We start from the raw sequence: 15,580 nt of genomic DNA, 5'->3' as shown, positions 1-15,580 counted from the left end.
CTGTCACCCATATGTGGCTGACATGGCGATCAACGTGTCAAAGAACAATTAAGCAAAATTCTGTTAAGATTCTCCATTGAATAAATCCGCGGAACTATACTTTAAATCCAGATGTATCGAGTTTCGCACGTATGACGCGTGTAGCGCAATTTTCAATTTTCCAGCCACCGCGAAAAGCTGCGCGCGCACTCGGTTGCCAATTGTGTGCGCAGTTTTGCAGCGTTGCCGCCGTTTAAGCGGGAGCGTGTACCGCCAACGGTCAAAGTGTTTCGTGGTGCACGCGGATGAACCGATACGTGTTCGGATGTTTCGAGTGAACCGATGCGTCCAAGTCCGGTTCTCACAGTGCCTCGTGAAAATACGGCAGAATCTGTGTGCGCGAGGCTCGTCTTTGCTCGGTAAACAAGACAAGTTCCAAGGCCCGAGGCCGATATTATCGCGCTCGGTAGTAGAGAGCAGTCGACGGCTTGCCTACGTGATCGTGCCCGCCTATAAAAGGGTCACGCCTCTCTAGTGTCGGTGTCTGTCTCTCGTGGCAATTTCGTGTGCGAGCATCGTTTCGCGTTCTAATCGCTCCAGTAACGGATCTATCGTTAATCGTTATCCCGTCGTTCTTTTCTATTATTCGTCGTTCATCGACCGTCGGCCATCAAAGTTTACCGATTCGCGCGCCTCTGTACACATCGCGAAAAGTGAGGTTAAGTAACCGGCGCGCGAGAGAACCCACCATAGTCGACAGGTGTGACAGTGAACGGTTACGTTTTGCCGCATCCGACATTCCCCTTGGCTGGAGGACTCTTGTCCCGCCAGGACGTCGGATCTCGAGGGAAAAGAAAAAGGAACGAGGATGTGGCTGAAGGTGCTCAGGCAAAATATAACTCATCTCGCCCGCAGGGCGAAAGGTAAGCGTTCTTTTCTTTGAAATCGGACCCCATAAGCGATTGATACAAGCGCGAAACGTCTTGTTATTCCGACAAAGAGCCGAGCTATTTATAGTCACGCGTTACTTGGACTCGCGCGCGTACGATGTCTCTTGCTAGCTTATTGGTAAACACGTCGCGGATTGCGATATGGGACGGAATTGTGTCGTTTAAAGGAACGGTTTCTATGCGTGCACGGGTAATTTTACACGGGAATTGGGCTGCATCTAAATTTAAGCTCGTGTCGCGTTTCGCGGTCTTTCGTAGAAGCGAATCGTGGAATGTTTGAGCCGACGACGGGTGCTGCGTGATTCACGCAGCTGCGTCGTCGGAATTGTATACCCGAATTTCGCATTGTTTCGAGTTTGTTAACCCTGTGAAAAAAAAAAAATGAAAATGCGGACGAATCCCTTGGGAAGGAATGAATTAATTTCTTTGAAATATTTCCGATTTGGAAATAAAATTCGAGGAATGTTTGGTTTGCGGATACAGATTTAGACAAAATTTGGAATTCCCCTTGTTTGGGAATTTTTACTTGGGCCTTTGGGTGACATTCGAGGCAATACGAGCGTCTTTGTTTTTAATTGCGATATACAGAGGAGCTATGTTTGTTCGTTCTAAAGGTGTTTGTACGTAACGATTCGAACTTATTGGATTTAATGGGATCATAAAACAAAAGGCATTTCCGTATCAGACCGTTCGGTGAGACGTGACGGCGGTCGTGTCAGCGTTCTCGTTTTCTATGACCTTGGACGAGAAATGTGTGGCGTGTCATTTTTTTCGGCCATTCTCTTCTGTTATCGATACATAACTGATATCTGACGCACGTCAAGTACTCTGTAACCTTCGCGTACATAGCGCCGCGATCCGCTTATCGATATTTCGATCATTTGTTATTGTTATTAACGGGTTACTTTGTAATACGTTGATCAGTATTTCCGTCGTCGGTGTTGCACTTCGCTCGGTTTCTAATTCTAGAGAAAGTTGGAAGTTCGATGCTTTAGGGCATGGAACGAATAGGGATGGTTTCTACACTGATTTTCTAGATAATTTTCTTCTGTGTCCTTTATTTATCATGTGTAGAAATTCATTCTACGTCTTTATATTCAATCATTCACTCTAATTGAAACAAATATATTATTGTTATAAATACTTGTAATCTGTTAGAAAAAGAATAATAAGCAAAATTTTACGGCTACTGAACTTCGTACATGTAGATAAATTGCAATGTCCATCGGGTTGATACTTGCTAGATTATCAGATCGAGAACTTAGAAAATTAGTACTTCAATATAACAAAATAACATTCTACAAAGTTATACAAATACCATACAATAAAAATCACAGACTGTACATTTTTTTACTCGGTTTCTTTTTATAAGAATCGAATTTGGTCCGTTTGACGCGTATTGCGTCGTTGTGCAGAACGCATCTTCACCGATCGAGCCGGTTTGATGTAACCTGGCAACGACGACATCACTTTCCTCTCCGTGGCACGCCCCGTTGAACGGGGCAACGGGAAACGGAGAGGAAGAATGCGTGTCTCGTGACAGTCGTGAGATTCTATACTTAGAATAATATTATACGGTACGCAGTGGCGTAGACGCTTAAAAAATTCAGACGGAAGCGCACCTTTTTAATCTCTAACCTGTTTTTTTTTTTTTTTTTACATGAACTACTAATGAGAGGGTGTCGTTTAGATACTCATTCTTTTTATTAGAATAATTGTATATGTATAATATTTCACTTTCGTTATCTTTATTTAACGGTTTAGATGTGAACATGTACTTCGTGTTATTTTTCGCGTTCGTTGTGGTAGATACATAGCAATGCTCACGTTTACATTTTTAAAATTGTTATGCGGTGGACATAAAATATTCCTCTTTGCATTGGTAGCGCTAATTCAACGGTTTGCGCGTTCTAGTCGTTGTCTCCACTCGGGTTAATAGGATGCAAATGGACAATTTATTTCGAGGGCCGTCTATAGTTGTCGACGGTCCACTTTTCTCGTTCCTGCGTCTGACCTTCCCCTTTGAAAAGCCTTCTACGATTCTGTCCAGAGGTCGACAAATCGTTACCTACGTATTAATGTTAATAATACGTAATGCATCAGTTAAAGTAGATTTACTTAAACTTTCAAGTAACAAGTAATTTCTCACTCGAACAAATGTTCACACAGAAATTCATACTTGATGTCGTCGATACTGCTTTACCAACCAATCACAAAGGACACGACGCAACGTCTCCGTCGCAAAAGCACGAGGCGCATTAATGTTACTAATGAATGGCGACTCACGAACCGGAGTGGAGTGTTTGCTAAATTACGAGGCGTGACGCGTGGTATTAGTAATAGTTTTCGCTCGCGAGTTGTTTTCGAAAATCGTTGGTTTTCTGCGCGCAATTTTTGGAACAACAAATTGGTCGTCGCGCAATTAAATTGTGAAAAAAAAAAGCGCCCGGCGCGAGATAACAACGAAGATATTCGACGATATCTCGTTCTTATCGGTTAATAAAAATCTTCGTTACACACGAAACTGGCCTTATCTTCTCGGGCCATTCGTTTAAGTAGCTTTATGCATCGCTCGTTACGCGACGTAATTAAGAATGATTAACCGGCGTGATTAGGTGCAGCGACTGCGGTAATTAAACGATGTGTTTTTTGTTTACTCGCGAGCGTACTCCAACGCAAACGAAACAATCTTATTTTCGCGTTTGATTACGTTCGAAGCCGCGATTGAAGATGAAACACGCGCAGTATTCCTGGAAATCCATCGAAACACGTCAGTTTACCTACTCGTCTGAATTAACGGAGCAATTATTTATTTACACCAGCGATTAGTAGCTCAAAAATAACAGGATGCATTCGCGATAATGTATTCGCGGGGAGAGTTGCTTTCGGTGTTGCTTTATAATTGATATTCGAGATTGTACTTTGAAAGGCGTGGAATATTTAGTTATCAATGATCGATAAAATTTTATTTGAATAAAATTAACGATACAGAGGTCTATTTGCGATATTCATTCGATTCAATAACAAATTTTTCTTCGTTCTAAATCTTTAGTTTCCTTTTTTAGGGGAATTTATTAAAGCACTCAAAACTGCGACGATTTGATATTTAAAAAGTGTACTATTATTTTGTACATTTTCATACTGTAACTGAATGGAATTATGGTAATGCTCTGGAACGACGAATTTATTGTTTCCCAAGCGAACGGTATCAATCTTTATTTTCTTATCGGACGTCTTTGTACAAACGTTTTCGCGATACTAACTTTCCACGAGCATAAGCGGATCAAAGTTCGTTTCACCCGTTCAAAGGACTCGCGACGCAGAAACGAAATTGCGCGCGAGACATCTCGTTAGCGTTCGGCGAGGACACGAAATCCTTGGGACGGCCATTTGTAGTCGGTCGTAATTGACAAAGACTATTGCGTCACAATATTTTCAGACACGTGATGCCGAGTATCTACTTGAAAGAACAGGATAAAAACAAAAATAATAAAAATGAAGACGAACGTGGGAAAAGAGGCTTAACATAGAGGATTATTATTATTAATGTCTCTCTTAGCGAATTATTCTTTACTTGCGAACCTCTCGTACACAATGAAAATTGTATCGCATTGTTCTGCATTTGATTCATTAATACATCTTTCGCGAGTTCACTCGTGCACTTATCACTGAACTGTAACGCTATCTACATAACTGATAGTAATACATTCTATTTTGTCAACATATTTTGCGATGCGCGACTAAATATATATCGTCCACGCAAGGCTGAAGAAAAATTCACATCGATTTGAAAATACAGATGTCGGTAATATATTATTTGATAATTCTAAATATATGATCACGTGGCTACAGTGAAAACGAGTCTCGAGGAAGTACATAAACGGACCGATACTCTACTACTCGAACAGCAAATATTCCACTGCTAATTATGTCTTTTTGTTATCGAAAGAAGCGGTACGATCGTTTGCAGAGACAATTCCTTGGCGATGAAATATCATTTCTAGAAAGAAAACTTTTCCTCGAGAGTTCTTTTCCTCGTTATCGTTTCAGGGAGGAGCACGAAGTTCGTTCCTGGAATTATTTTTCCTGGTATTGCGATAATCGTATCGGCGAATGTTTTCTGTCCTTAAATTTTAATCGATGAAAGTAATTTTGATCTCGTATCGCTGTAGCGATTCGCTTAAATTTCGAAAATGGCAAAACGATGATTTAAACCTCCCCTCTTTTCACCTGTAATCGATCGATTTGGCGTCCTCTGTCATCACTGTCGCGAAATCTTCACGGTGCGACGCAATTGTTTGTCGTGAGAAGACGATAAATTTCGATTTATCTAATAAGCCGTCGAAGGGGCCCTCCCCCCCCACGTGTATATAATAAATTTCAATTACGCGCGAGTTTGATTCGAATGGTCGCGAAACTGTTTCCGATTTCCTCAAAGGGATCCCGCCATGATGCGCCGCGAGAGATTTCTCTCTTTTACCGGGAGCCGCGTCATTTCTCGTCGGCTGGACTATTACGTTTCTACGAAGAAATTGCTTGGCGCCTTAATAGAGGCTGCCGAGGCCAGACTGCGCGATCCTCTCGTTTATTTTACTTATACAGAAGAGAGTACCGAGCCGGGGCCACTGAAATCACTATCAATCGTCGCGTGAAGTATTGATTTCCACGGAGACCAGTTACTAAACCGCGGTAATTCGAGCTTGGAAACTCCGTATCCGTGTAATACCATTCTTCCAGACTGTTTTCGTTTTTCGTCGGAGACCCGACGACGCGTTGTTTCCTTCCGTTGTTCGTTGACTCGCCTTTCGACTATTAAAGGGCCACAACGCGGTAACGGGTAAGGGCTGCTATCATTTCTCGGTTCCAAGCGAGCAACAGACCTGAATTTAAATTAAACACGATATTATTTATTATTGAGAAACAGTAGCGCTCCGTTTCTCAAGAGTCGAACGTTCAACCGTTCACGGTACTAAACGGGCAGTAGTTTAACGCAAACTTTGAATTATTTATGAACCGTGCCGAGCCTCGTTCCAACGTTACCTCTCGATCTAGGATAGCGAACGTTCCGTGCATACGACAAGAAAATTTTCACCGATGCCGCTTATCGGCCGCCCTAAAAAAGATCAATTTCCAACCTGGCCGAGATAAAAAGAATACGAGCCAGGGCGCTCAGATAGCGGTATCGGAGTCAATATTGGCCCCGGATAAAGCTAAATCTTCGTATCGGCTTGGGCATTGTTTTCTTGCTTGGATATATCGATCGGCCTGGGGAATTAGGCGTTTCCCGTTACTTCGTGTTCCTCCAAGTAGAGCACAGCCGATCGATGGATTCACGATTTTACCAGGAGTCGTTCACCTTAAACTAGTTGCACGTTTGGCCGAATTCAATCGAAACGAAACGTATCAAAGGAACCTTGTTCCGCGAATGCATTCACTCTTCGATCCTCGAACGTATTCTCCCAGTCTGTGCGATGATTTCCTCGAATGCTTCTATTATTTCAACTTCATTTACCTTAATTATCCCCGTTACGTTTCCAATAAAAGGTTCCAATAAGAGTTTTAAGTATAGCCCGACGTGGTTTGATCGAACAAACACCCAGCTGGGTAAATAATCGAATAAACATGTACCGAATGGTATGCGATTGATGAGGCATATTGTACGGGCAAATTTGTTTTTCCATTGAGTGCGTCATTGATTATGGTATCGAATGGTACTTGTGAACATGATTGGATCAGGGTACGAGAGCTGGCGAGTCACAATCGGTAGAAAATCGCCAGTGTGTCCTATATTTGGCTCCGTCTGCTGCCAAGACACATTAACGGGCAGACGTACGGGGTGAATCAACCAGTGGCTGGTCACTGTTCGATTTTCTATCGAGTCAGTCGCGCGTCCATCAGGAATCGAATTTCGACGCTACTTTTAGCGTCGAGATTCGAAAATGATGGGTAAACAACGACGCCACGTGCGACGCCGATGACGCGCTTCGATCGCGAGGGTAGTTCGTCCTGTGCAAGTTTCCTAAGCCCGTAACGAAGCAATCATCAACGTTGATCTTCTACGAATATCTTAAATAATCTTCTTCGATTAAAACTTTCTAAATAATAAATAAATCTTTAGTGAAACGACGAAGTCGCTAAATTTTATTTCAGGCAACCTTTGCAACGCTTGAAGAGGATCCAAACCTTAAGGGTTGCAAATGTTTGTTTGCTTTTTGAGACCGGTAAACAAAGTAACTTTGGCTGATTTATATTCGTCGCGAACTGAACGTTCCTCGAGTGACCACGTGAACGATTAATTAACATTCGTCGCAGGTCGAGGTGTTACGATGCTCGAGGTTGAGTAATCGCGTTTCTGCGACAAACTCGATGCGTTATTATCGGAATCCAACGAAGATTGGTAAACCATACATTGTTTCTTGTTATTATTCTGATTACAAGTGTGCTTGGTAATTACAGTAATCGTAGAGGATAACGATGAGCAAAATTTGACGACTACCGAAGAAAAGTGATAAAGGCTATTATTCTTGCGAGGAATCGCAGAATTGGCGCACGTCGTAGCAGAGTTTCCCCAGGAATTCAATTTACATGCGGTATAGCGTACACGCACTTAGGTACACGCACAATGTGAATCTATTAAGTGCAGGTCGAACCCATCGAATTATAGCACGCGACACCCACATAGCCATGAATAATGCATGGGCCAATAGCGGCGACGTGCCCGACCGGAAGCTTTTAACCTCGACGGAAATATATTCCCGGCATACCGGGTGACCCAGCCGCCAAAGAAAATCTACATAACGGGAAAATGAAATTAACTTGGCCGTCCCTCTTGCATCTTTTTTTTCCTCTCCCCCCCCCCTCTCTCTCTCTCTCTTTCTCCTGGGCAACTTCAATTATTCTGAATTGGAGTCGCGAGTTGGCAGCATCGTGGAACGAAATTTCCTCTCGAAGGTAGGGATCGATCGTTCTATTTGCATTGTCGCCTTCTCCAGAGCACCGTTTTTCAAACCCTTTTAATCTCGTAACTTTTTTCATTTATATTCATTTCCGGCTATTAGGGTTTCAAAATAAACAGTTCATCCTCGAAATCGGAGCGGGAATAGAAACGTCCGTGTAGGGTTTATAAAACGATAAAGATCAACGTTTCTCAGTCTTAATTCGAGAACTGTAACGTTTCGAGCGATCTTTACGCAGTCTAATCACGAGAAACTTTTAATTGTACGGAACACGGTTTGAGAAATCGTTGTAGAGCGCTCTCATCCAGGAATTTTCGTTACGTCGAATCGGGATCGAGGTTATTTTCCTCGGCGAACGCCGACAGCTGGTTCGCGTGCATCATCATCTCCGCTTATAAAGTGTACAGGATGACTTCAAATATTTATCGAATCGATCGAGACGCTAATATTTATCGTTCCCTCCGTGCGTGTACATTAGGCTGGTCCTTATTTTTCGACCTCGGAACTTTTTCGTCTCGCCCTGTTCAGACTGGTTCCACTGGCATGAAAAAATATATAATTGTAACGTCATCGTTTCAAGAATGAAAACCCTGACTCATTTACATATCAACGGCCAGGCGAAACCCTTGAACCTAGAAAGCTGAAATTTTGCACAGAGGTTTCCTTTATGATGTATACAAGAAATAAGAAAGGACATTTCGAAATTCAAAAACGGATTGCAACGTTATATATATATATATAAATATAAATAATCTGCAACGATAAAGTTACTCCAGTATTATTGCGGACGAAGTCCGTGAGCGAAGGGATGACAATGTTTGACGCTCAACGAAGCATCGAAGGTAGGCACAGGAAGTGTGAGAGGTGAAAAGTTAGACCCCATACCGTCGCGTACGATGTATTCGCATAAATATTGAAATTTCCGCGGGTTATTCGACACACGACGACGTACTAGCTCTCTTCCCTCTTTTATTTTTACCGGTGGCGGCCTTCGCGATTCCATGTCCCTCACGAATCCAAGGTGAACGCGTCGCTCTCAGATTTTACGCTTGCCCGCACGCTTCTCCCATCCATTCCCGTGTTACGTTAGTCACTCGTGAACAACGACCGTCTTCCGGCAATATCCCGTCACGGTTTCGTAATTTCTCACGGCATTGTTCTTTCTTCCGTGTACGTGTGTACTAGGTCGAAATTCGACTGGAATTTAGAGCATGAACTCGACAATGCCCCATGTACTTCAAACTTTCCTCCGAAGTCGTTCAATTATTAACGAAAGCGATTACAATGTTGAATTAATTTTACGTGAATGAATTTTGCAATATTTTCTGGGATTATTGATTAGATATTAATTATTCTAATAAAAAAAAAAAAAAATAGAATATTCGAGCCTCCATTGAGCAGTTGGAATTTTAGATCGCGGGACAGCCTGTACGAACAATGACGTTTGTCCTTCCCAGAAAGGTGTTCCCCAGCGATTTTTCACCAGATTTCGGTGGCACGTAAATCAGTGAAAAGGTATTCGTCGGCTCGGGTCAGTTCCACCGATTACCAGTGTGTGCACACCTCGTCGAAGGCGAGCTAATTGCGTCGCAGTTAATTACGCCTCCTCTTCGTTACGTAGCGCGTTTATCGTGCACCAGCGACCCGCTCAAAGCAACGCCTTTCATCGACGTTGGTATTATTAACCCTGCTGATGGTTTCCCAGGGAAGGGAGGAAAAGCAACGTGGTCATTTGTTTCTCTTTTCTCTGCCCTATTAATCGGGCCGCTGCTCGCGTTTCAATGCCCCATCTCCCTTTCTCTCGCGCCGCGGGGTCTAATTTCGGACCGGACAATAGAATTCGCTCCTGCTTGCATGAAAGGGCGAGCAACGCCTCGGAGAATTCACGAGAATGCCGTTAAACCTTTCGCGTTCGAGCTCGTTTCGTAAACTTCGTCTATCGATCGCTTATCGGAAAAGAAGTACGAAAAGAAAGAGACAAAAAAAAGTATCGAACTACGTTCGACGCATAATCGAAGGGTAGTAAGGTTGGTATTACCCGATCTGAACCCTTGGTAAAAAGTATTTTATAGGAATATTAAAGCTATCGAGTCGATCAACTTGACCTGTGCATTTTAAACTCTTTTTTGGAATAACTCGATAACAATGCTTTTATCGCAAGCTTTGCGGACAAATATCGCGATGGGGTATCAAGTAGGTTGACAAATTGGTTTGCTACTCTTCAAAATTCAACAAAATGTAAACTAACAAGCGTATACGATATTAAAACAAATTTGTTTGGATAGTTGATTTAGCAATAGGATTATTATTCCTAGATAGCAAGAAAAGAGAACCCAAGACACGTATTAATCCTCGTCGAGTAAATTTTATTTTGTCTTCGTTATTTTCATACATCCATGAATGATCTGCGATCCGATCATGGCACACCGTTGGTGTATAGTAATTGAGAGCTGAGAGCTAGATGAAAACGACAAGACAGATGTTCGACGTATCGCGTGCGGAAGCTCGGATCCCTCGAGACTGTTTAAACGCTGCCCGAGCACGTCGTAAATTCAGGTTAATTAAATCGGCCGTGATCGAAAGTCGAACAGACTCGTGCGTCGTTTTAATTCGCGCGCGGTTCAACGATCGATTCGACGAACAAAGTCCAGATTCAGGTTCGAAGAGTGTATCTCCGCAATTTTATATAGAAACCTGCGAAAGTAACGAAGCAGCGATGCAAATCTCGAAAGGATTGTAACGCAAACCAACGCTTTTTGTTTCCGGTGAGTCAGAGTAGTCGAAATCTCTCCGATCCGAGTGATAAACAATAGACAACGTATCCAAGTACGATCGACGGTTTTAACGAGTAGCAGGAACTTCGCGATCAGTTTCCCTGAACAGACAGCCGAGGAGAGCCTTAATTTTTCTCCAGGAACATCCCCCAGAGCTCGTTTCGCAAAAAACTTATCGACGGGCTCGTTTGTTCCGCCTCGGGCTCTCATTTCCTTTCGAGGAGGGCTCGGTGTGCACAGGATCATGAGAAACCTCCAGCTAGACATTGGCAATCGATTGGTAATTATTGGTCGCGTCCGGTTCCATTGCACTCCTATCTTAACCGAGTTCTACCGCGAAATCGGTTAATGAAATCGCTCTGTACATACCGAGGAAACAATTTCGTCGATCGGTTTCGACTCGATCATGCGGAGATTCGATGCTACAGAAATGATCGACTTTACCTCGATACTCGAAGAACGATCGGTCTCGTGGAAAGTAACAATATCGATGCCCGCTTTTCTTTTTTTTTTTGGAATGCTTGAATATACAATTAATTGGAAAATTTGGACACAAATGTTTTTTGTACACCCGAACATTGCACTTACTCCTTAAATGTTTGTTTCGCAAATATGTTTACACGATGCACGCGACTTTCGAACGAAATCGACGACTTCCGAGGTAAACATATTACCCGGAACTGTAGACACTGACGGTAATCGTCGCGTACGGTAATCTATCAAACGTTAATCGAAGCTTAATCCCTTGACGTCAAATAACCGCAACTTTTCGCATAATTGCTGACAACAAGAAAACGACTCACTGATAATCGACGATAATAAGGAAGAAGCTCGCGTACGTTATTCATACGATCGATAGATAAGCGATTGTTTCGCAGAATACTTCGTTATTTCAAAAAGGGGAGCGCCTTTGTTACGGTGAACAAATTTTCGATTTTAATACAGAAGAACGTAACGCGCTGGACCACGTAGAAGCAGATATTAAAAAAGGCCCGAGCCGAAGATGAAAAGATTCTTGAATTGGTTAACTTTTAATCGACCAATTTCCACCCGCTACCCGGATTTTTCTATTTTTCAAAAAAGTGGAAGCTGGTAGAATTAATTGGCAGCGATTGCTTTAGTCGTAACCAACCGTGAAACTTAACGCAAAAGTTTGTTGCCCGATGTCCCATCTAGGTTAAGATAAACTCGTTTCCGTCCAAAGGGGATGGAAAAAATGTGGGAATCCAATAATTACGCAGAGGGTAATTTGAAGCTTCAGCTGGAGGATTTAAAGCCACGGGACGAACGAGGACAGTGATACCTGGCCAGGTGAATTTAAAGGTCTCCTGATTCTCGGTAATAGAGGATCGACTTTCCATCGGAGCCGAGCGAATCGAATGAATGATCAAAGGACGAGCTCGTTAGAAAAATGGTCGCATCCGGGTCCACGGTTGCCTTGTAATTCGATGATAAAAGGAATCGCGAGACAATGTTGCTTCTGGAGGATCGATTACTTGTACACGACCAATAGAGCAAAATTTGATTTGAACAATGAAATTCTTATTTATCCTTTACGCTGCTTAAAATTTCGTGTTAAATTCAACAGAAATATCGTGGTCCCAAACGATCCACAAATATTTTTGTGTTCGTTTAACATATGCTTATGTCAATCGATAACGCAAGCTCTTTCACGAGACTTTCGTCTGAATAAGAAGTTGATTCTTTCCAACATACTATATTGTGTATGTCTGGCCTCGAGAGCGCGCGACTGAAGGTGTTCAGGGGAGACCGGAAGTGGAAGATCAAAGACCTCCAGCGCGAGCAAACTTTGTAATAGATTTCATAACTCACCGATTGCCTTGTCCACGCGAGAAACGAGGCTTATCGTCGCGGATTCCATTGACCACCGTCATCTCCTTTCCTGCGTGTCGCGAGCGATTCTGTGGCCGCGATAAATATGTCGAGGACACCCGGCAAAGTCGACCGCTCTAGAAATTCTCAGCTACGCGAACGGCGTAGAAATAAAAAATGGACTCTTTCGATAGCTTTATATTTTTTTAAAAATTCTTCATCTAAACACACGCAGAAATAACGATAAAGTACTTGGAAAATGGGACGGTTATTTCAACCAAACGGAAACCCGAAACTCTAGACCGAGTTTGTTTTTCCAGGGAACACATCTTCCTCGGATAGACCCCTCTCTGTCTATCCAACGGTTGCAAAATGTTAGGCGTGAGATTACACATTGTAGCGCAATGTCGATACGATGTTCCGAGCAAGCACTGTGCGATATTCGTTTTGCACGTCATCGATTTATTTTCACTTTTCGCATGTCTGCGCGGGCGGATCTCGGTCGACGAGCGCGGAGGCGTTTTAAGGAATTTCAGAATTCTGTTCTCGGTCGATGTACGTCGACCTTCGGCGCGATGCCAGCTCCGAGATCCGAGGATTCGAGATGGTGAATGAAAGCCGTTACCGCTGATTGATTTTTTTGTTTTGTCGTTCGAGTCGCGTACGAAATTACTGGATCTTCTAGAAGGTTGATGTCTGGAAGGTATCGTTCTTTAGTCAGGGAACACTCGAAACAAAATTAACTTCATCATTCTGATCGGTAGGATTTTCTTACAATTATTAAAAGAAATCTTGTGGCCACACTGATTGCTAGAAAAATTTAGACTTCGCGCACACGCAAGAGTTGGAGAGATTGAAAATCAAGCGACACCCATTTCATCGTCTCGCAGCATTGTTCACCATATAACGGGGACATGAATTTCGGCTGTTCGAAATAAAAAGATTTTCGATCTTGAAACTGTAAAGAATAATCTGACCAGACGATTTCTTTTTCGGAATGTTTTTACGGAAGTTATTTGGTACGAAGGAGCGTATTAATTTCTGTAAGTGGGACCTTACACATGTATGTTGCAAGAAAAGTTACGTGTAAGTTGTCCGCAGAAAGAAACATTCGTCCCATGGTGGTTTAAAAGATAGAATTTCATCGCGGTATGTGTGTTATCGAAACACGCGTACACGTCGTGCCCGCCGATTTGTTTCCCATCCAGCGGTAAGTCTTCGCTGTCTGATCGTCGTACCACGTAATCCTGTTAAAAGCTTTAATATCATTACTTAACCTTGTCCGATCTGTTTACTCGGTACGCGCGGAATGTCACGCTCGTACAACTCGGAACTCGTACGGAGGATTCTAAAGTGTATATCCCTGTGTATATCCCGAGCAACCATAAGCGTTGCGTGCGTTACCGTCTGACAAGTGCGAACGGACGCCCAAGGAAGCCTTATCGAACCGAGTCGCGCGACTTTTATGAAAATTTCATTTTCTAGGAGCCTATGTTGACAGTTTGAGTCGAGGCGTGCGAAACTTTCTCGATGAAAGTTTAATATTAAACCTACTGGCATTTCGTTTATACCTATTTCTATCGGAATCATTCTTATACTTCACGTCTCCCACGTGTTAAATTCACCTCGAACGGCCGTAGATTATAAAACACTTTGTACAGTACAAATTTCCAGTTGTTCCGTCCCTTTGTTCCGACGACAGGGGGCGAGAAATAAAATTCACAAGCGTAATTGTCGATTCGACCACAAATTGCCAAGGGATTGGTTCTCTCTCTATTCATGTTTCACTGCTCGTCGATTTCCTATTCCGGATCGTTCGGATTCGATCTTCAAACGCATTCCACGGTTCCGTGGTTTCATCGAGTTTCATTTTATACGCGACAGCGAGGAAAACGATTCCAGAGGCGAGCCTGTTCTTCTTCCATTATTCGATAAATTTCCTCGACGCACGTGTTTGTATCGTAGCTCTTTCCTTTCGTCACAATAGCTAACGTGCTCGTTGTTCGAAATTGGCTAGTATCGGTACTGGGAATTAATTGCGATATTATTTGCCGAACGAGATCAGTTTTCGAGTGTTTACTCAGCTGGTAAGTCGAGTACTTTTAACGGTTAGGCCGAACGCACGCGGACCCAACCGATTTGAAGTTAGTGTTGCAAACCGTTTGCACTCTTTGTTTTACCTACTCCACTATCTTTGTTTTACCTAGATTCACGGTCGCGTGCAACTAGTTTCAGATTGGTTTAAAGTAGCGATGAGCAAAACCCTAGGCTTCGAATAAATCTGAAGTGTGCCGACATATTTCTCTCGTTTCCTCTTTTGAAAATTTTCTAAAGAAGGAAAAGAGACAAACACATCGGCAAACTTCAGATTTATTCGTAGCCTAGGGTTTTGCTCATCTCTGGTTTGAAACTGATCAGTTGCGCCCGTGTGCAATCGACCTAAAGGAATTCTACGATTGTTGTAATTTGTCGTTGCATGGACGAGATTAGTTCCCCGTTCCTGTTCATCCAAATGAAACAAACGAATTATAAAGATCGCTATACCACCAAAATCTACCATTCCGTAGCTTAATTCGGTCAAGAATCGTGCAGTACGAACCTCCACGGCGCTCATCGCTTCATTTAGTAATCACTCGAGCGGTTGGTGCGTTCTAATGTTGACGCGTGGGCGGCTCGATATCGCGAAACAGGCGTCTGCTAGTCGTCGCCGCGTAATTGCACCGCGAGGTTATGGTACGAGCGTCGGATCCCACCTACTGACCTATACACGTGTACGTCTGTTTGCACGTGTGTGTCTCGGGTTTATTTGCGTTTCATTGTAATCGGAGTTCATTCTCCTTTTACTCTCTCTTCCTCTGTCTGCCCCCTCCTGCTCCTCGATCTGACGCCTCTCGCGTGCCAATGAATGGACCACATGTACATGGATGCGTTTATAACGCGGGACCCTGTCGTCCTGGCGCGAATAATCGCTCCGAAATCGGAACGAAGTTGCTTCTTCGCGTGGGCGGCCCATTAATCGAGGGCCACCACCTTTTCGAGCGTTCTGTAACTGATACGAGTGATACGGATCGCGTGGTTCATTAAGGCT

General features: G+C 43.2%; 1 protein-coding gene across 2 annotated transcripts in view; it reads left to right on the top strand.

The window, feature by feature from the left end:
• LOC128881301 (uncharacterized) overlaps positions 1–15,580 on the top strand; it is a 28,138-nt gene that overhangs the window by 5,954 nt on the left and 6,604 nt on the right. Inside the window, exon 1 of one of the 2 annotated variants that reach the window (XM_054132229.1) lies at positions 52–902. The exons of the other annotated variant lie outside the window; for it this stretch is intronic. Within the exon in view, the coding sequence (XP_053988204.1) occupies positions 848–902 (55 nt within the window). The 5' untranslated portion in view covers positions 52–847. Of the gene's footprint in view, positions 1–51; positions 903–15,580 lie in introns of those variants that run through there. 2 annotated transcript variants of the gene reach the window in all.

This window comes from Hylaeus volcanicus, chromosome 8 (genome assembly GCF_026283585.1).
Source record: "Hylaeus volcanicus isolate JK05 chromosome 8, UHH_iyHylVolc1.0_haploid, whole genome shotgun sequence".
In the NCBI taxonomy this organism is placed as follows: domain Eukaryota; kingdom Metazoa; phylum Arthropoda; class Insecta; order Hymenoptera; family Colletidae; genus Hylaeus; species Hylaeus volcanicus.
This window is presented reverse-complemented; position numbering and strand designations above follow the sequence as displayed.